General features: G+C 39.5%; 1 protein-coding gene across 3 annotated transcripts in view; it reads right to left on the reverse strand.

The window, feature by feature from the left end:
- Positions 1-21,366, reverse strand: part of VSIG10L (V-set and immunoglobulin domain containing 10 like) — a 427,245-nt gene extending 405,879 nt beyond the window's left edge. For 2 of the 3 annotated variants that reach the window (XR_011260177.1, XM_069604795.1), the window contains exon 1: positions 21,127-21,345. Coding sequence is in view for 2 of the 3 variants with exons in the window: in XM_069604795.1 (XP_069460896.1) it covers positions 21,127-21,196 (70 nt within the window). In the remaining variant the exon portion in view is untranslated. Of the gene's footprint in view, positions 1-21,126 lie in introns of all 3 variants that reach the window. The other variant, XM_069604794.1, reaches the window with a different exon arrangement.
- Between the last annotated feature and the right edge of the window lie 467 nt (positions 21,367-21,833).

Here is a 21,833-nt window from a genome sequence, read left to right on the forward strand (position 1 = left end):
ACAGACCTTCTACCATTTCCACTTCACTCTCTGTGCCATTCCCTCATTGGATGTAGCTAAGAAGTCACATGACCATGTACCAATCACATAGAAGTCCTCTATATCTAACTGCATCATCATAGATCAGCACAGCAAATGTACTGTGAATCTCTCTTAAGTACAAGTGTCATTTCATTGGAAACCACCTTCTAAAAGAAATACTGTACAAGTCTCCAAGATTTCCACTTGCAGCTCCATGCATATCCATATGAATGAACACAAGCTACAGTTATGCATATTTTCTGTAAAGTACATGTACAATTCTTCTAGTTTCATATAAACAGATTAACTGACTTTTACCTTGTATAATCTGTAAAATGAACTTACTGTCTTTTTTCCATCTCCTAAAATCAACTGTCACTTACAAACCTTTATACTATTTAATTTCTTTTTACACACACATATTAAAATCATGTTGAAGTAACATTTTTTAAATAAAATATATAGAAGTCATATAATCAAACAAAATTGCATGCACACTATGTTCAAATCTCAAACAACAATACTTGCACAATAACATAAACATGTATTTATTTATTTACTTACTTATATTTATATAGCGCAAGCAGCCCATGACATTGAGGCACTATTACTTGCAAGAGCTTAGTTACAGGAATAGTGGTATTCACTGGTACATTATGAATTTCACAAGGCATAGTAAAGATATTTTGTGTGCTACAGTTAGTCATTGCAATACAGTTTATTAATTAAGAACATATGATATGTATTCAACTGGTGCGACGTATCTTATGCGAATAAGATAGTTTTAATGGTTTTGAGGAAGGCGCTGAGGATGTCAATTTAAAAAATCAATGTCTAAATTACAAACAGTGCTATATACAAACAAAATTATTAATTTGATTCTTGTACAATTGCAGTGAAGACCATTCCCCTGAAAAGAAGCAGCCAAATTTGAAGTACAAAGAACAACTAAGAAGTAACCTGTTCATTTTAGAAAAAAAGTAAGTTGCATACCAGCATAATATTTGTATTATTACTCAACACACTGTAAGGTTAATTCATGCTATTTCTGTGCCTAAAAATAGAGATTGTGCACCATTCTGTCTAAAAATCCCCATTTCTTAAAAAGCGATTTACAGCCAGAATGGCCGATGAATTCCTATTTTTTGACACACAAATTACCCAACTCAGCCGCTAGAATTTTGATGTTATAGAACAAACAACTATTTTAATTGTATAGCATTAGATTTACTATTTGTAGTTCTCCACACCACTAGCCTACCTTTTTCTGTAATGTGAACCCCAGTTTAGTAACACATTAATTCAAGAATACCCATCCCTACTAGTTGTAGTTGCCCAATCACACACCATTACATACATCTTTATCATCTTACTCAAATACTCATGCACACAGCACACACACATTGCAGAACACCCCAACCCATACCTTCTTTTTTTTCAACAGACCCTAAAGAATGCCTACCAAAAATCAAGTCTGTAGAAAGCAACGCGGAAGCAGAGCAAATGAAAATAAAAGTGTCCAACATAAGCATCCATCTCTAACAGAATTTGTAAAAAAAAGTTGAAACAAAACAGCTAATACAGGTATTTAGTGAAACAAAAGAAGTTTCAAGTACCGAAACTTTACCTCCTCTATCAAAATGTAAAACAAACCAGCAAACAATTAACAAAAAATCAGCTATCACTACAGATAAAACTGCTTCTATAAATCTTGATATAGTGCAAAGTAAGCATACCAAGAAAAGTATTTTAGCCAAAATGTTCCGTCACAGTCCTTCAAAATCTTATAAAAACAGGAGAGAAACCAGGTTCAAACCTTAAAACCTATCGTAGGAAATTAATCTTAGAAGCTGTGCAATTCCTCTCAAAAGAAAGTTATTTATTTTAGTGTTAAACAAAATGAAGCCACTAACAAAGCTAATAACTAAATTACAAAAAAGACTTCTCAATAAACGAAATGTCAACAGAAAGAACTTTTTAAAAATCTGCGGAGGTGAATGAAGTCACACCACAAGCACAGAACCATACTTTAATGAAGAAGCATACAGTGGTCGAGGTTATGAAAAAGTTAATAATACCATAATGGAACAAGAAGTACTGCTTACAAAAATATGCCCAAAAATATGCCCTGAAAACTTAGAATTACCTCTCCATTCAACAGAATCAGAGTGTCTAGTGTACAAATGGCCATGCACGTCAATGTGTACCATTCCCAAAAACAATTTCAAGTCTTTACGCCAATTCCTCAATCAATGTGTGAAAGGCAAAGACAAAATCAAAATTAAACTACTGCAAAATATGGATACCTGCCCAGTGCGCAAGTACACAGGACTACAAGGACATTCATTGGCCTGCATTACAGGACCTATTTGCAAAACAACCTTCCATGATATCAAAAGGATATCAACACATCATTCAACTATAAGAAATTTAGTCTATAAACTGTACTATGCTAAAAGTCCTGCTTTAGCACTAGCCAATTTAAATAACATTCTTCTACCTGGTACAGCAAAATACCTACTTGAAGAAATTGACTATATCCAGAAAAAATATTTTGGAAGTGAAAGCCACTTAAAAAATGAAATAGCTTTAAACCGAATTAGCAACAATTCTACGCATGGCAACCTTTTACTACACACATACCAAAAATAAATACTAAAATTTAAAAGTACATCAGCTGAAGTACCAACTCATTTTTTTTAACTTTTTTATTTATTTTTTTAGTATTTTTTTTTTTAAATCAGTATATATTCACCAAAAGCTTGACAAAGCATTGAACTCAACACTCAATAATACATAGGTAAGTAAATGAAAGCAGTACAAAGTATGCATAAGCACAGAAATATTCCAGAGAATGTAAATCAAACCCGAAACCACAATCAAAATAATATACCTATTCACATTCCATATTTCAAAAAACTAAAACACAGAACAACACAAAAACAGAAAGACAACAAACAGACTACACAAAACAGAACAAAAAATGATACTGGGGAAACTCTCAAGAAATGCGCATATACAGAATCTAGTAGCCGGGCCCACAGGGGATGCTAATCCTCCAATACACAGTCACCATATAAGTCATTAAATGGTTTCCAAAGGGCTTGATATTTATCCTCTTTCCCCTGTCTTACAAACATCACCCGTTCATAGTTCGATAGTACCAACAAATCATTAATCCAATTCTCTACTCTAGGCTTCTTCCTCATCTTCCACACCATCAACACTTGTTTCACTGCAACAACAAGAGCTTTATCAACCATTGACCATACCGAAGAGTCACCGCACAGCGCCCTCTACCTGATAAAAGCAACACCTGCATCGGCATCCTAGGAAAACAGATAGACAAGATCGCCTCCAACCTATCTAACATACCCACCCAAAAATCCAACCCCCAAGAGCAATACAACAACATATGAATCAACGTTCCCTGCTCTTTCCCACACCCCGAGTACAAATCATCAGCAGCCAGTCCCAGTTTATACATACGCAACAGGGTCCAATACAGATGGCCTAACATTTTCAGATGAATCAATCTCAACTTTAAATCCAACTTACTTCTATACCCTTTGCACTCCTTTTCCGTAATATCACAACCCAACTCCTGCCTCCACTTCTCCAAAGCTTTTCCCCCAGCATCAACATCCTTTGAACATACCGGCATCAAGCTAGTATAAGTGCATACCATCCGTGGAAATGACTTAAGAATCTGACCACCCGCCGATAACTCTTCCAACGGTCCCGCCAACATAGCCAATCTTTCCTTCAGTAGCGTTTTCAACTTCATAAACCTATTAAGTTCCCTCCTTGCCAAGTGAAATGTCCTCTGCAGCTCCTCGAACGATAACATTCTACCATCTTGTACCACATCCCTGATACACAAGATCCCTCTCAAGATCCAACTCCTCCAACACAAGGGTGTATTGGCCATTTGCAAGCTCGGATTCAGCCAAATGGAGGCACCATAGTGTAAGTAAAAGTTCCCCTGAAAAAGACTCAACCACCATATCAAGACTTCTTTAGACACAGTAATAGCTGTAATTACTTCCCCTCCCAGGTATACGGTCCATTGAGGTAACAGCATGCAACGGAAAACCATTTAACTTATATCTTTCAATCAGCACCCAAAAGGGCTCCTGCCCATTACCCACTGGAAAATAATATGCTGCCTTTTTCAAAATAAACCCTTTATAGTAATGTTCCATATCTGGATACCCAAAACCCCCACATTTAGTACTACGCATCAGAATAAACTTTGGAATCTTAGGCCTCTTCTCATCCCCCCACAGAAAGTTCTGAGAAACTCTATCAATTCTAGCAAGCATCTTCTCAGAAAACCTCAAAGGCAAGGACTGTACTACATAAAGTGCCTTAAGTAAAAGAGTCATTTTAATAGCGTTGACCCTAGCCCAGATTCCCAGTGGCAATCGTTCCCATCTTCTGACATCCGCATTCAAGGTAGCCACCAATTTATCTACACTGAACTCCACCATTTTCTTGACATCCCTAGTTAGATAAACACCCAAATACTTCACAAGAGACGTAGTCCATTTGCAACACCAATCCAAAAAACAATCACGCCCACTAGTACCCGTAATCGGAAACACCTCTGTTTTGTCCCAGTTGATTTTATGTCCTGACAACCTATCAAAAATGTTTTTCATAACCACACTACTACGCTCAGGATCCACAAGAACCACCACCATGTCATCTGCATATGAAAGAACTTTAACTTCCACAAGACCAAATTTCAGACCACGAACACCCCGCTTCCCACGTATATATGCCAACAATGGTTCCAAAGCAAGGTTAAACAAGTAGGGGGACAACGGACAACCCTGTCGTGTCCCCCTAGTCAATCCAAATACCTCAGAAAAAACACCATTCACCCAGATCCTTGCCTTGGAACCACACTGAAGACAACTTATTATCCTCAGAAAACCATCACCTAATCCCATCCCCCTCATTGCAAAGTCCAAAAACCGCCAACTCACCCTATCAAACGCCTTGTCCGCATCCATAAAAACCAACGCTGTGTCCGGTAACTCTTCCAGCCTTAACCTCATTATATCAATCAAGGTTCTGATATTATCATAACCAAACCTGCTCCGCAAGAACCCCACCTGAGACGTATGAATCAATTTCCCCATATATTTTTCCAACCTATTAGCCATAACTTTAGCAAATACCTTCACATCCACATTCAGCAATGAAATCGGCCGATAGTTGCCACAATTTTTCCAATCCTTTCACTCTTTCGGAAGCAAGGTAATCATCGCCTCACACATCGATTGACATAAATCACCTTCTTGTATAAACATATTAAACAGCCTACACAAAATTGGAGCCAACAAAGATCCAAATTTCCTGTAAAACTCTACTGGAATACCATCCATCCCTGGAGATTTACCCACTCCCAACTGTCCAATAGCCAACAGAACCTCATCCACTTCAATGTCCAATTCTACTTCTCCACTTTCCTCCAATGTTAACCTAGGAAGATCCGAATTTGCAAAGAAATCCTCCAATTCCACTGGAGATGGAAACACATATTCTGAGTACAATTTCTCATAAAACTCATTAAAACACTTACAAATATCTACATTCCTCACCATCACATCACCATGCTCAGTAACTAGACTCTGAATAAATGGTTTTTCCATCAGACCCTTTAATCTACTAGCAAGAAGTTTCCCGCTTGTATCCCCACTTTCCCAAAATCTCTGACTCGTATAAAAAATTCCCATCTCAGTCAGAAGGTCCGTCTTACTCGCCAACAACTTCCGAGTATGCAACATTTCCATTTTATCCTCAACCTTACCTGTCTGTGCACATACCCGCTGTAAATCGGACAATCTACTTTCCAAATACCTCAATACACTCAAATGTTTATTTTTCAAGTGCGCAATCCTACTTATAAATTCCCTCCTCAATACAGCCTTAAAACTATCCCACACGCCCCTGAAGTCCGCCCACCCCTCATTTTCATCAAAATACCTCTCCATTAACGTCTGGACGGACTTATAAATCTCCTCATCATTCAAGACCCCTACTTTAAGACGCCACCTAATAAATGTAGGAGCTTCTCTATCCAAAAGCACCTTTAAGTCCATAAGAGCGTGATCCTAGATCCCCTTTTCCCTAATATTTACACCAATTGTTCTATCCAACAATGTGTCAGACATCAAAAAATAATCTATCCTAGAAGAAGTATCATGCACCGGAGAATAAAATGTATATTCCTTTGAAGAAGGATGAACTTCTCTCCAGACATCCACTAAACCAAACCTCTGCAAAAAGAAATCGAACGCCCTACAAATACCAAAGTTAGTGTACCTACACTGACTAGTCCGGTCAAGTTTATAATCCCTAACGCAATTAAAGTCGCCCCCTAAAATAATTGTTTCTCCACGCATTTCACTGAGTAAACGGGAAATATCCTCAAAGAAGCACTTACTCGGTGAACACGGTCCATATATACACCCTAACGTGGTTCCCTTACCACAACACTGGATATCAACAAAATCCATCAGACCCTCCCCGTCCATTACTACCTTATCAACAGTGAATTGCAAACCTCTCCTAAACAGGATGCTGACCCCTCTCGATTTAGCCAAATAATTAGTAGAAAACTGCTTACGAAATCTTGAATCAAGTAACAGATGAATATCCTCATTCACCAGATGAGTCTCCTGTAAGAACACAACATCTGCTTTTGCTCTCCACAATCTCGCCATAACCTTCTTACACTTGCGTGGGCAATTCAAACCCTTAACATTCCAAGTCAACACCGACAGTGAACCCATCCCCTAAAGCAACCTAATCAAAAATAGCATTGCACCGGACTCCAGCAGAAGTTGAATAAGATAGCACCGAACCTAGTACCGATACATGTAGTTAACAATACAAGAACCCAATCCACCAAAGCATCTAGATGAGGATCCCCAGTAACAAACAACCCATAAAGACAAAACAAAACAAAAACAGAAACACAAACCATTGTAGAACATAACCTTTTTAGCATCTGGACGTAACCTCCAGATTCCACATGAGTGCACATCTCACCCGCATGGAGCGCATTCCAACCCATTTCCTCCCGGATCCCAGCCCAGAAAATCAGCATTAATATGAAATACCTTCTCTCCAAACAAACCCTTTAACCAACATGAGAAACCCTCACAGCAACCCCCCCACTCCCTCCCAATGCAATGCATTCACAGAGGAAATGAAGCATCACCGTGAACACGCAGCAACGAAAAGGATAGTTTGCTGCAGTGCACCACACTAGAGCAATAAACTGTCCCCCCACATCAGACAGAAATCAAGGCAATAGCATAACGAATGCCAATTCCCAAAACATATGCCAAAACAAATATATGCAAATTCAAAACACACAAATATCACTCACACCCATTCCAACCGCTAAAATCATTTCCAGACCATTACACAGGGTAACAACCAAACAGCAAGCATTTGAACATATCAAGCATTCGCACAGAAAACCACCTAACATGAATCTAGAAACATAGTTCATCACCCATAGCCCAAAACTGTGTTGATGAGCCCACTTCACCCTCCACACAGAGCCAAGAAAATGGAATCCAACCAATCCACCCCCCGCAATAAGTCGATCCACAGCACATGGATAAGAAGGCACAAGTGCAGCATCTAACCACATAGACCACCTTAAAGTCAAAGTTCCAATCATAAAACTGCACGGGCAGTTGGGGGATAAACACCCAATGCCTATATTTCCTTAAGAAATAAGTACTAGTGTTTAAAATGCTAGGGCAGATCAGAATAGACCAATAAGGCCCAACCAGTAATACAGATCAAACTCCATTCCGAAAAAAGGGCACACAAACACAGAAGAGTACCCACACAGGGTGAAGTACCAAATCATGTGTGTGTATGTTGCAGCAGAACTTTTTATAAAAGTAACACAAAAACTGTAGACCTATCATACAAAATAGAAGACAATGAAGATTCTAAATGGTTTGAATTAGCTGTCTACCTTATAGCAGAAAACAAATACGAAATAACTGACCCCTTAATACTTTGCAGTTACTGCACTACAAAACTTGACAACAACCAAACTCCTTCACGTGCTATCACAAATAATTTGGAATTATATCCACTACCGAAACCCCTACAACAACTTAATTTATATGAGAGCATCATAATTCAAACAGTACACTCATTTCAAGCAATAATACGCCTTATACCAAAAACAGCAAAATTACCTCCCTCTGAATTAGTGAAAGGTATTTGTGGAAAAGTAGTGTATTTACCATTAGATCTAAAAGAAAATGTGCACACTCTAGGAGTGCAACGTCCAATGCAGCAATCTTTAATTATCTTAGTAAATGGAGTACCTACAAAATACAAAAACATATGGCAACAGCTGGTAGATTTACAAAAAGTTAGACAAGCCTTGCAATATCTTAAAGAAAATAATGAATACTACAAAGAAAATAATATTGAAGACAACTTGAAGGATACAACTGAAATAATTCAAGAGACACAAGAAGTTGGTCGATTTGAGCTCCTAGATCCTGCTACAATATCAAATACTTTAGAGTATTATACAATTCATCCATTGCACTCTAATGACACCATAGAAGATGCACTAGAAACATACCAAATGCCTCAAACAAAAGTATCACCAATCAGCATATGGGAAAAAGTATAGAAGCACGTGATTTTCCTCTACTCTTTCCTACTGGCAAAGGAGGAAGGTACGATGATAGACCTATTCAAATATCAGCATCAGAATACCGCTCATTACGGATGTATTCTGAAGATCCCAGATTTAGACAAAATGTGGAATACATATTCCACCTACTCTTTGAAAGTGAACTAGCAACTTTATGTTACAGAGTTGCACACACATTAAAATCAGGATCCCACTTTCAAAATATGTCAGCTACACAATTATTACAAAAAGTGCAACAAAAAGATGAGGTTTTACAATCAAATATTACAAATCTATTAGCAAATATGCGTGGTACTAAAGAGTACTGGTTTCGACATCATGGAGATGTACGTTGTATGATCAGAAACCTTGGCCCACCCACTTGGTTTGTTACATTAAGTTGTGCAGAATATGCATGGGAAGATTTACATGATTTCCTACGCATATCAAACAAAAACAAAACAAACATAGATATACTAACACCAGGAGAACTTTGTTCTCTGGATCCTGTTAATGTTTCAAGATATTTTCACCATCGCTTCATTGCTATGCTACACTTTATTTGTAATAAAACTGTTCCTCCCCTTGTGGAAGTGCAACACTTCTTTTGGAGAAAAGAATACCAAGCCAGAGGAGCACCACATATCCACATGCTTTTATGGATTAAAGATGCTCCTAAATTTGGCCAAGACAGTGATGCCACTGTTTTACAGTTTATTGAAAAATATGTCACTTGTGAAATTCCATCAGAAACCACAAATAGTGATCTTCATGCACAAATTTTACAATTTCAAAGACACAAATGTGGCAAATATTGTCGTCGCAAATACAAAAACAAAGGGAAATACTACACCAAATGCTGCGTTGGTTTTGCTAGACCGGTTACAAATACAGGTCAAGTAAACAACCTCATGTCTTCAGTTAGACATAGTGTTAAAGGTAAGTCACCTAAAAATACATATTACATAAAAAGAACAGAAGAAGAAAAATATATCAATGATTACAATGCAATCATTGCCCACTTATGGAATGCAAACATAGATGTGCAGTACATTGCAGACAATTCCACTGCAGTTGCACGATATGTTACAGCATACTTAACCAAAGCAGAAAAAACAGAGCTCCAGGACCTCTGGAATGACCTGTCATCAGACAAAACAGTGTCTCGGAAATTATACAGCTTGGGCATAAAAATGCTCTCCCATAGAGAATGAGGATCCTATGAAGCAGCAGATCGTTTAACTGGTACTGCATTGTATGGTAAATCTGAAAGTATAGTATGGCTAATTCTTGTTTCTGCTAAATCTAGAAAAAGAGTTCTAAAATCATACGAAGATATAGAAACAATAGCCAAACATGATCCCAACAGCCAAGACATTTTTAAAAACTATTTATTGGACACATACTACCCAAACAGAAGTAATACTTCGGAAACCATGTGTCTATACCACATAGCCCAAAACTTCACATACAAAAATAATATTAAACCTGATGAAAAAAAAGGTAAATATAGAGTGGCAAACTGTGAAGGCAGCTTAGTAAAACTCACCAAACCAAATGTAATTAATCATATCAAATTGTCATTAAAGACTCCTCAACATAACTATATTACATGTCCCTGCTACAACTCTTTAAACCATGGAGAAAAGAAGAAGAAATACTAGATAACTATGACTCATATGAAGACGCTTTCGAAGCAAATGAAAACACTATAACTGATGTAAACCTTACACAGTACAAAAAATGTTGCACAATGAACAGCAACACGAAGAAGAACTGCAGGCCCAACTAGATAAGGACACTCCTGACAGTAGTCAACCTTCTGTAACAGGAAGCCAAGGACCACTGGGAGAACCACTAATAATAAATGAGGCAGCATTAGCTATGATAGAAGTAGAAAACACCATGTGTCAGTATGAAGATAAAGAAGACTTAACAATACTACAATCAAAACTAAACAATGAGCAACGTAGCATTTTTCAAGAAGTAACAAAAGAAATTGCACATGGTGTACAACATGAAAACAAAGAATGCACCTGCCAAAATTAGAAACCTATACTACTGTACGTCAGTGGTGAAGCTGGTTCTGGAAAAACATTCCTAATCAAAATCATCAGTAAGTTCCTTCAACAATTGACAAACAACAAACTGTCAGCTGTTGTCATTGCCCCCACAGGTTTAGCTGCCTACAACATAGGCGGTGTCACTTTTCACAGATTACTACTCCTGCCAGTAGAACCCCAAAACGAATTAGATTATTACAAACTTTCGACAGAAGCTGCAATGGAACTACGCAGAGTAGTAAAACAAATGAAAATGCTACTAATAGATGAAGTGAGCATGGTGTCCAACCTAATGTTGGCTTTGATTCACCTCAGATTATAAGAGGTATTCAAAACAAACTACGAAGAGCTCTTTGCAGGAAAACACATTATTTTTTTCGGAGATCTTCAATTGACACCAGTAAAAGGTGAGCCTATTTTTAAAACATTAGGACACAAACTCTGCTTTAAAACTGTTGGCAGCATTGGAAATGTCAACCTTTGGCAACATTTCCAATACAGAGAATTAACAGAAAACATGCGGCAATCTGCATATCTCACTTATGCCAACCTCTTAAAAAGTATTAGAGTTGGTATACTATCTAAAGAAGCACAAGCAATATTGAAAACCCGGCACATTCATGCACTTTATGGCGATAATGCATGTGCTACAGATGTTATGGAACAATTAGCCCATAAAAATGTCAATTGTATGGCCTTAATGCCAACTCTTGCAAGCTGTTTCAAATTCAATTAAATAATGTTGCTAAATATGGCAAGCCACAACAAGACTAAATAGTTTAGAAAATTCAATCTCCAACACAGCTGGGTTGGAAAAGATATTAAAATTATCCTTAAATTGCAGACTAATGCTTAAACGTAACATTGACGTGGACCAAGGACTAGTTAATGGAGCACCGGGTACAGTTGTTGGATTTCAAACATACCCACGTGACAACAGAATTCACTTTGTCAATATTCTCTTTGACAAACTTTTAGAACTAAAAAGGATAGGACGCTCAACAGCTCGATTCCTTCTCTTCAAAGACATGTATGTACGCATAGAACAATTTTCTCTAACTCTTGAATATGCAGTCACCATTCATAAATCAAAAGGTCTTACCCTAGACAAAGCAATGATAGACATTAGTAACACAGTCTTTAAAGAAGGCATGAGCTACGTAGCACTATTACGCTTACGTACACTTGACGGTCTATTTCTAATCAACTTTGATGCAAGTAAACGCTGACATTCCTTGCATTTTAGAATACAATAGACTTTGCTCACTATACACCCCCCATCTAAACAAATATTCTCTTCCACAAAAAGTAAAACGTTGTAAAAGAAAACTAAATCAAACAGAAATGACAGGATGTCACTGCAAATCCTCCAAAGTGAGTAAAAGAAACTAAAACCTCATCAAGTACCACAAACATAAAAGAACCAATTAGGGAAAGTAAACTAGGTACTTCGTCAAAGAAGGAAGACAAACTAAAAATCAATCAGATACAGAACTACCTGGTCAATTTAAACTCTCAAATATAGTTGGAGTAAGTTGCTACGCAAATGTAGCAATGAATATTCTATTTCAATTGCCACCAATTGTTGACAACATTTACTTACACGGTACAGACCAATTGTGTCTGAAAATGTTAGTACTTCCTAGAAACGCAACAAACAATCCTGACAACACGTAGTGTTTATGGAATAAGACAACAATTGGACTACTGTGCTGGAATGGTTAAATTCACTATAAACTCACAGGAAGATCCACAAGAATTTATAATGTACTTACTACAAGTACTGGAAAATAAAAACATACCTATACCTATGAATGAAATCTTCCAGATTTCATACATGTGGAGACACGCATGCATTCTGTGCAACAATGTGACACAAGAACAAATCCCCAATGAACGCTTTGTATATATATCAATACCTAATTGTGAATCCATTCCATTTCAGCAACTTGTACAAAATGCAAACCATGGTAGATTATGTACTACCTGCAATTCGGATAATCGCTCCACCTTATTAATACAAACACATAGTAAATACGTAATAATAATGCTTCTACGTTACAATGCAGATGGTACCAAAAACAACTGCAAGCTGACTGGATTCACACATGGTCAAGTATCACTTGATAAGAAAACCTTCACAACAATAGGTATAATCTACCACGCAGGAGCCACAACCAATTCAGGTCACTACACTGCATATATAAAAAAGAAATGTGGATGGTTTGAATGTAATGATAGTACCATTACTCTAAAGCAGAGATTACCAGCAAATCTTTCAAACGCTTATTTAATGTTCTTAAAACCAAAATGTATTAACTAAACTGTACTTAAACCTTAACTAAACTAGAAGTAAACAAATATAAACTGTTAGAATATTCCAACAGGTATCTAACTGCCCAAATATTCTACAACAAGTAATCAGATAAATGAATACCACTAAATTAGAGCAAAAACTAGATAGTTAGAATACACCAACTGGTATCTAACTAACCCAAAATTTTACAATATCCAAACTAATTAATCAATACCGCTAAATGATATAAAAAAAATAGACAGTTAGAATATGCCAATTGGTATCTAACTGCCCCAAAATTTTACAATATCCAAACAGATAAATCAATACCACTAAAATATATAAAAAAATAGACAGTTAGAATACACCAACTGGTATCTAACTGCTACAAAATTTTACAATATCCAAACAAATAAATGATATATAACTGCTCCAAAAATCTGCAACAAGCCAATATATAGAGCATTAGCCAGAAACAACAAGTGAACATTGAAAACAAACAAATAGACTGTAGCATAACAAACAAAAACATTTTTTTTAATCCAACATGGATTTTTTTTTTCTCCCACAGACCCAATGATTTTAGCAACAAACACAGAAACTGAGCAAATTGCACAGTAAACTGGTTTGTAATGTACTAAATATGAGGATCAAAAAAAAGAATTATGTTGATTTTTCAATGTTATAAGTCATTACAAAATACCAATGCTAACATGATATTTTCTTTTATCACAGAAATGAACAAGAAATACATGTACTCCAGTTCCTAAACCAAACAGTAAGTATATTATAATAAGTACAACCATCGCAGCATAACACACCCATAGTGGCTTATAACTTTGTTCCTTATAAATTTGTTTTTGGATCCCAAAGTTATAAGCCTCTATGAGTGTGATATGCTGCAGTGGTTGTGGCCAGGGCATAGAGTCTTGGGAGCATGGCCACGGCCATGCTCCCAAGACTCTATACCCTGGCCACAACCACTGCAGCATATCACACCCATAAAGTCAAACATTTTAAATGTGCCTTATGGGAACTTTTAATATCCGCAGACATAATGAGTGTTCTTAGAACACTTTCAAGTTCTCAGCGAACAATACGGACAATGGCCTCAGGACACCCCCATTTTGTTTATTTACGAACATTTCAGGACACCGCAAGAGCTCTTAGAACACTTTCAACTTGCTAGCAAACAATACAGACAGCATCCTCAGGACATCCCCATTTTGTTTATTTACGAACATTTCAGGACACTGCAAGTGTTCATAGAACACTTTCAGCTTGCCAGCGAACAATACGGACAGCGTCCTCGGGACACCCCCATTTTGTTTGTTTACAAACATTTCAGGACACCGCAAGTGTTCTTAGAACACTTTCAACTTGCCAGCGAACAATACGGACACCGTCCTCAGGATAACCCCATTTTGATTATTTACAAACATTTCAGGACACCACTTGTGTTCTTAGAACACTTTCAACTTGCCAGCGAACAATACAGACAACGTCCTCAGGACACCCACATTTTGTTTATTTACGAACATTTCAGGACACCGCAAGTGCTCTTAGAACACTTTCAAGTTGCCAGCGAACAATACGGACAGCGTCCTCAGGACACCCCCATTTTGTTTACTTAGGACACGGCGAGTGTTCTTAGAACACTATCAACTTATCTCGGAACAAAACGAACAGACATACCGTTCTAAGGACACCCCAATTTTATTTATTTACGAACATTTCAGGACACCGCGTTCTCAGGACACCCCCATTTTATTTATTTAATAACATGTCAGAACACCGCGAGTGTTCTTAGAACAATTTCAACCTACCAGCGAACAATACGGACAGCGTCCTCAGGACACCCTCAACTTCTTTACTTAAGGACATTTCAGGACACCACGAGTGTTCTTAGAACATTTTCACCTTGCTTGCGAACAACACGGAAACATATTGCGTCCTCAGAACACCCCCATTTAGTTTATTTAGAACATTTCAGAACAGCCGTGTTGTCCGCAGACAAATCGAACACAACAAGAGGGTCTACCACATAAAAAAATACAACATTTAACCCATCTCATACTCTTCCATCCTCTCCAAACACTCTTACACAGCAACACACTCTACTAAATACAATTTTTCAACCAAGTTTCACCGCGCTGTCTGCGGATGTCCGCGAATCCAAGATGGCGGACGCTACCGAAAATCTCACGCGCTTCATGCACTACGCCGTCCAATCAGCGAACACGTTGCATGTCCGCGGACATGACGTAAGCCGATTGGCCAATCAGGACAGTGTCTGCGGAGCGAACAGGGACGTGTGTCCGCGGACCGAACACAGATATCACAAATTTTTTTTTACCTTTTTTTTTATCTACTTTTTGGTCATTTTAAAAAAAAACTACTGGACGGATTTTCACCAAATTTGCAAAAGCACCCTTTTAGGACCAAACCGCTACTCCTGGTCCAAATTTGGTGAAAATCCGTCCAGCAGTTTGGGCTGTAGGCGCGAGAAAAGTTTTGCAAAGTTTGGTGAGGATTCGTCCAGGGGGAGCGAAGTTATAAGCCGCCCAAAAAGTGCTCTTCCTATGGAAACAGCAACTTAACCATAATTACATGGCCACTACCGTGGCCATGTAATATGAGGCCTCTCTTCAATTATCTTGATAATATCGGCATGAGTTACACACATTTCACTGATGACTCACAAATCCTGCTTAAATTGACTGGTACTTTTGCTCACGACTCTAAAGCCATAAATTAGATGTATTCGACCAGGCAGCATTGGGTGGCAAATAAATCACCCGCCTTGAATGACAGCTAAACTGAGCTTCTCATTGTTGACTCCGGGGGCCAGGCTAAAAGAAACTGTCATCCAGTTGTGCTAAATTTTCTATTTCATGGTGTAATATTCAGGCAGCCTCCTATGTCAAGACGTTGGGGTCTACATGGACGCACAGGTGTCCTTCTCCAAACAGATGGATTCCCTTAGGTCTTCATGCTCACACATAAATACACTGCTGTGTCAAATTCGCCAGCCCTTTTTAATCTATGGAAAACAGAGCAGTATTAGCTGCAGCCCTGATTAATTCTCGATTACGACTGAAATAGTTTATGTGCAGGCACATAAAAAGGTAACATGAAAAAGTTACAGATGTTACACAATGGTGCAGTAAGGGCCATTCATGGTCTAAAGCAAAGAGAACATGTTACATCATTGAGGCGCTCTCCTGACTGGCTACCATTACAACATCGCATGCAGCACAAAGTCCTTTCGCTAGCACATAAATGCATCACTGGATCTGCTCCATAATATTTGAAGGACAGGATACATATTAAAACTCCTTTGAGAGCGAGACACTTCCACAAGGGCATCTGCTCCCCTGGAACGCGATTCAAGCTTGTGAGATCTGATGCCACAGGGTTTGATGTCTCGGCACCAAAGGCTTGGAACAAGCTTTTGTGCGCTTTGCGCGACACTGCTTGTCTTTTGAAAAAAAGAGGATCTTAAGACCTGCCTGTTCAAGAAAGGACTAGACTAAGAATGTGTAGCCTTATTGTGTTTGTCCTTGTGAGTTTTTATGTAATGCGCTCTAAAACTCTTGGGCGAGCAGCGCTTTATAAGAACTGAAATAAATTAACAATGGGACATGCAACACCAGGGGTGTTTTGCTTCCCCAGCGATGTTCAGCTTATTATGGATGCAGGCTGGTGTACTGCATAGCCATATGTGCATAGCGATAATACTGCACCTCCCTACACATTTAGAGTGCATGGTGCTCTGTATTCATCATGCATTTCTAGAACCAGTAAGCTGTCTCTTCTTCCTGTGTGGATTGTGGTGGGAACCGGAGCGCCATTGTGGCAGTCTCTGGAGTCCTGGGAAAAGGAAAAACAATTCTGTAGATGTCTATATGTGTATATGTATTTTTGCATGTGTGCATGCAAGGTTTGTGTCTGTGTAGATTTGAGTGTGGCTGTGAGTGCAGTAAATGTGTATGTTGGAATTTATGGGTGAGCATGTGACTGAGGAAGCAGAGTGTATGTTGTTTGAGTGCATGAATGGCCAGATACCAAACCTCTGATTGGAGGGTCCCACTGGTATAGCTGCAGCCAACTTGCACATATTTTCTTACAGTGCCATACACAGTTGCTGGCATTATGGGTAAAACGAAGCCAACAGGATGTGTTCTTACATAGGGGTGGGGACTACATTGGTGTGGGTAACATGGACATGTTTTATTATAGTGGCATCCATTTTTACCGGCATTAGTCAAAGCCAACCTGAGTGTTGTTACATGGAGGTGCAGGGAAGATACATTAGTGCAAGTTGCTTGGACATGTTTTCTCACAGTGTGCATAGCACGTTTAATGGCATTATGGGAAAATCCAAAGTGTTTTAAGATGGCCATACTGGCCTACAGTGGTGCACCCAGTATGGACATGTTTTCTTATAGTGTTATTACTGGCATTTTGGTCAAAGCAAACATGGGCATGCCCTAATGTGGGAATACTGGCAAATATTGGAGCAACCAACATGAACATGTTTTTAATCACTAGCAGAATACTAGCATTCACAGTGGGCAAAGGCATCATGAAAATGGACTGAAAAATGCTCATTTACTCTGCCAGTGACTCGCCATCTACTGGATGTTTTCATGTGTTACCCAACAAAACCTATTGTAAACTGTGGCTTTATACCCAATTTTGCACACAATGTGTGCTGTAAAATATACATTGTTAACCCATTATTTAAAAAACATCCATCAGGGGAGAAATCTCTTCTCCCCCTGAACCCCTCTTGGTTGGTTCAGGCTCCCTCGCTATGCTCAGTCTACTGCGTATTCAAGGCAAATGTTTACACTCTTCCAGTTAAAAGGAATCACAAGGCCCACTATATTTTTCTGTCTATGTTTAATAAACAAGAGTGTTAATGAAATAGTGATTTTAGGGGCAGAATGTGGGCGCTTCTCTGCCACATAATTAGCCTTGCTCGGCTCCAGAATCCTCCCATTGAAGAGATACTTTGCGTGTAGATTGCTGTTGTGCAGCTGAAGTGAAAACGTGTATCTCAGCTAACCAAGCAGGTTCATCCCATGGAGTTTGGCACACAGCTACACAGATCTCGGAATGTATAGCGAAGGACGGCCCCTGAGCTTCCACGATAGTGACACCTTCTGCGCTCCAATATGCTGCTTTAGACACCTTTAAAATGAACCCTGTGCTTTAACTAACTACTTTATGGTATTTACAGTTCGTTTCAGCAAAATGTCGGCACCTATGCTACACTGCTAGTTTGAGGCTTTCCGACAGTCTCCTAATTTAAGCACCCCACACTGGATGACCCTTGGATTTTAGATTCACAGAACGGTTTCCTATGGGACTGCACCATTATAAAACGCTTCTGTGAATCAGGCCCACGTATTGAGAGGGCTTTGTGTAAGGTGCGGACTGTGCAACCTTATTAATATGTGGACATATCGTCCCCTGAAGTGAGTGAGGGCCATTGGTCGGGACAAAGTTCACACAGGGAAGCTATAATCCGGACAACCTCCACTTCTGATGGGCTTAAACTTTGGGTCGGGTTTCTGTCTGAAAGGTGCGGAAGGTGAGATCTGTGCAGAACCTGAGGTGAGGTTTTATTAAGCAAAATACATTAAAACACTAGTATCATGCTAGCCTGAGAGGCTCTGATTTAAAGACCCTCCTATTATTTGAACATCTGATTCTAACGCATTTATAGTCTGAGTGGTTCTGATCCTGGCACCATCTTGATCTGACAGGCTTGAGCTCGTCCTACTCTGACACTCTAATTTGAGGGGCTGTGACTCATAGACCCTCCTAGTCTAATGGGCTCAGGAAAAAAGACCGTCCACACACCGTCCACCCCCTGTCAGAGGCAACAGAACTCTGAGGCTCTCGGAGCCTGAGAGGCTCGTTCTCTGTGATCCTCATTGTTTAAAGGATGCTGTCCACAGGGACCCTAATAGACAGAGAGGCTCAGCCTATCAAAGCCTTTCAATGAAAGGTTTGTTTCTGGCAACCACCTGTCGGACTGACATATCAGGTTTGAAGCAACACTGACTTTTCGCCCTTAAAAAGAAAGTTGCTTTTCCTTGTAGACAATATGTGATCAAGTGAGAGTTTTTCATCAGGTACTGTATTTCTTCTTTGCAGTCTGGCATTTGAAGTTTTCAGTTTTTCCCTAATGTCAAACAAGAAGTACCAGAATGCAACGGAATATAAATAGTTGATAATGGATGGGGAGCTGACAATGGGGCAGCTTGTGCCTGGAATAAAGGGCGACCTTCTTAGACATAGAAGAGGTATGTTTGTCCCGTGCTAGTTGCATATGGTGTTACTTTCATTTGGTCAAACAGGCACAGGTAGGGTGATCAGATTTAAAAAGTAAAAAAAACGGGCCAGAGCAACTAACATAAAAGTAGGACTAACTCTTGAAAGTGGCTGTCAAGGCACTACACTTCAGTAGTGGTTGGAGGCGAAGGGGGTTTAAGTGTGACTGTTCAAATAAACACATATTATAACTAATTTATCACAAACTAACACTATCTTAAGTTGTAAAATGCATAATTTCTTCTGTGCAAGCTGTGCCAGTGCCAGTGCCAGCTATGAAGACCTGCTACCAAAAAACCGGGACCACTGCATTTTCCAATGGAAAAATTATCTTGACAAAGGAGGACAGAGCTCCAATTCCCAGGACAGTCCCGGCAAGACTGGGGCGTCTGGTCAGCCTTTTATTAGAGTTGCTTATTTTGTATTTCTCAAGGACTGTGGAAAACATGAAACCACTGCGAAATACCAAGAACACAATCCTCTCTAACCTACCTTTTTCCTACTATTCAGTCTGAAACCTTGGTGGTAAGCAGTGCTGGAAATTGATTATTTACTCTGGGATCCCACCAGCGACATGGGGGTCAGGTGGGGGGAACGGTTGTTGTTCTTCCCCTCATCCCTCCCGTGCTACATACATTTTAGACCCTCAGAAGATTATGAACATTCGGAAAATACCCCAAAATACCCCAAGCAAAGAATAAAAGGTGCAAACCTTTTAAAACTAAAAAGCTACACTTAAAAGGTCACCGGTTACTACACCGTACAATCTTAACAAGCAAGTTCCCATAACTCCTGATCAGCTGCTAAGTGCCTTGCGCTGGATCAAAATAGTCCTAGTTTGAGTCCTAGCACAGGTTGTGCTACCTCAGTGAAAGCAGTCCAAACGCACCAAAATGAATGAAGGGTGCAAATCCAGATCAGATATCAAGGGAGGTGTTTCTTGCCAGATCTCGGACCCCAAAATCTGCCTCAATAGCCAGCACTGGTTGTAGGATATCTAATTCTGCCACTGTGCTTGAATTCAAACTGGAAGGTTAAGATCAGCCAGTTACAAAGGACTGCCCACTCTCTTGCCTAATCGGTTAAAAAAAAGGCTTCATGGGCGTGGTGTATAGATTATAATGGACAATACAGGTTTCCTAATTGTAATGCGTCATGTTCCATTTTGTTTATATCGCTGAGGTTGTATGACAGGAGACAAGCCTTGAGCTGCACACACCTGCAAGCATACACAGCACCCAGAGCAAGAGCTGAAGCTGTGTGAAACACGTCTGTGGTTATTTGAACCCGTTTTACAAATGTCTGTCTGTGGCTATCAACAAGGCACTTGGCCTGGAAACAGTGAGGTTAAAAGCCTGGCTTTCTTCCGTGAATATGTGCAATCGCGGTGCAAGGCCTGCAGCCCCCTCGACTTGTCTCTTGATAATGTGACAAAGTTCTAGGTAAAACAAAACACCGGAAATGCCCACCCCATAGCACACTGAACAGCACTTGTGCCACTTCGATGCCTTAATAAAGACGTCCCTTTTTTTTTGGTCACCGCAGTGTAAACATGTAAAGCAGGCACGTGTGTTCTCGAAAGGTCTGCAAACAAAAACTGTGCAAAGAAGGGAGTGCCAGGTCTGAGTTTTTAAATCATCTCAACAGTGGCATGGCAGTTTCAACACCCAAGCACAGGAAATTAAATTGTTGTATGGGCTTACCTATAAGCATAAGCAGTAGCAGCCGGACTGGTAACGCTCCCACCCGAGGGGCCTGCGCCCACACGTCCATCTTTTTGTTTTACAGTCTCAGCTCCAGCATGTCAGTCCTCTTGGGTCCAAGCAGAGGCCTGGCTACGCAGAGAAGAAATGCCGGCGCCACTCCTAGGAACATTCCAGGCTTAGGAGTCAGGGGCGGCGGGCCGTGGCGTGGCCTGTCGCTGACAGGGTCCCCGCTCTACTGAATCATCTCGGTGACATCGTCATCTACCTGCCAGTGCACGGGAGCTTCGCGCCCTGCTTCCGAAACAGGTTCCTTCGCTTGGCTGCCAATGTCAAACATTGTTTTGCAAGCATGTGTATTTCCCATGCAGCGCACTCACGCTGCAGTCTGCGGATAGGTTCACGCCCGCGATGATGTAAGCTGACATTCCCGCTCTGGAGAGAAGTCGACCAAAGACTCTTAACCTTCAGAGAAACTGTGTCTAAATACCTGTTGTGGGTTAAGAGTCCAGTTTTTTTTTTGTATTTTTTTTATATTCACCTTTTTATTAGATTTACTATAGTGCAACACATTAAAGTTTATAAAAAACATGGGCCGGGCAAGCCAGGCACAAGTCCCCTATTTACAGGAGCTCCAAGAGCCTTCCTGATATTTCTTCATACAATTTCACTTTCTTCCATTTGTTTAAAATTGCCCTCTCCATTTG

Source organism: Ambystoma mexicanum, chromosome 1p (assembly GCF_040938575.1).
Source record: "Ambystoma mexicanum isolate Mex_15411 chromosome 1p, UKY_AmexF1_1, whole genome shotgun sequence".
NCBI lineage: Eukaryota > Metazoa > Chordata > Amphibia > Caudata > Ambystomatidae > Ambystoma > Ambystoma mexicanum.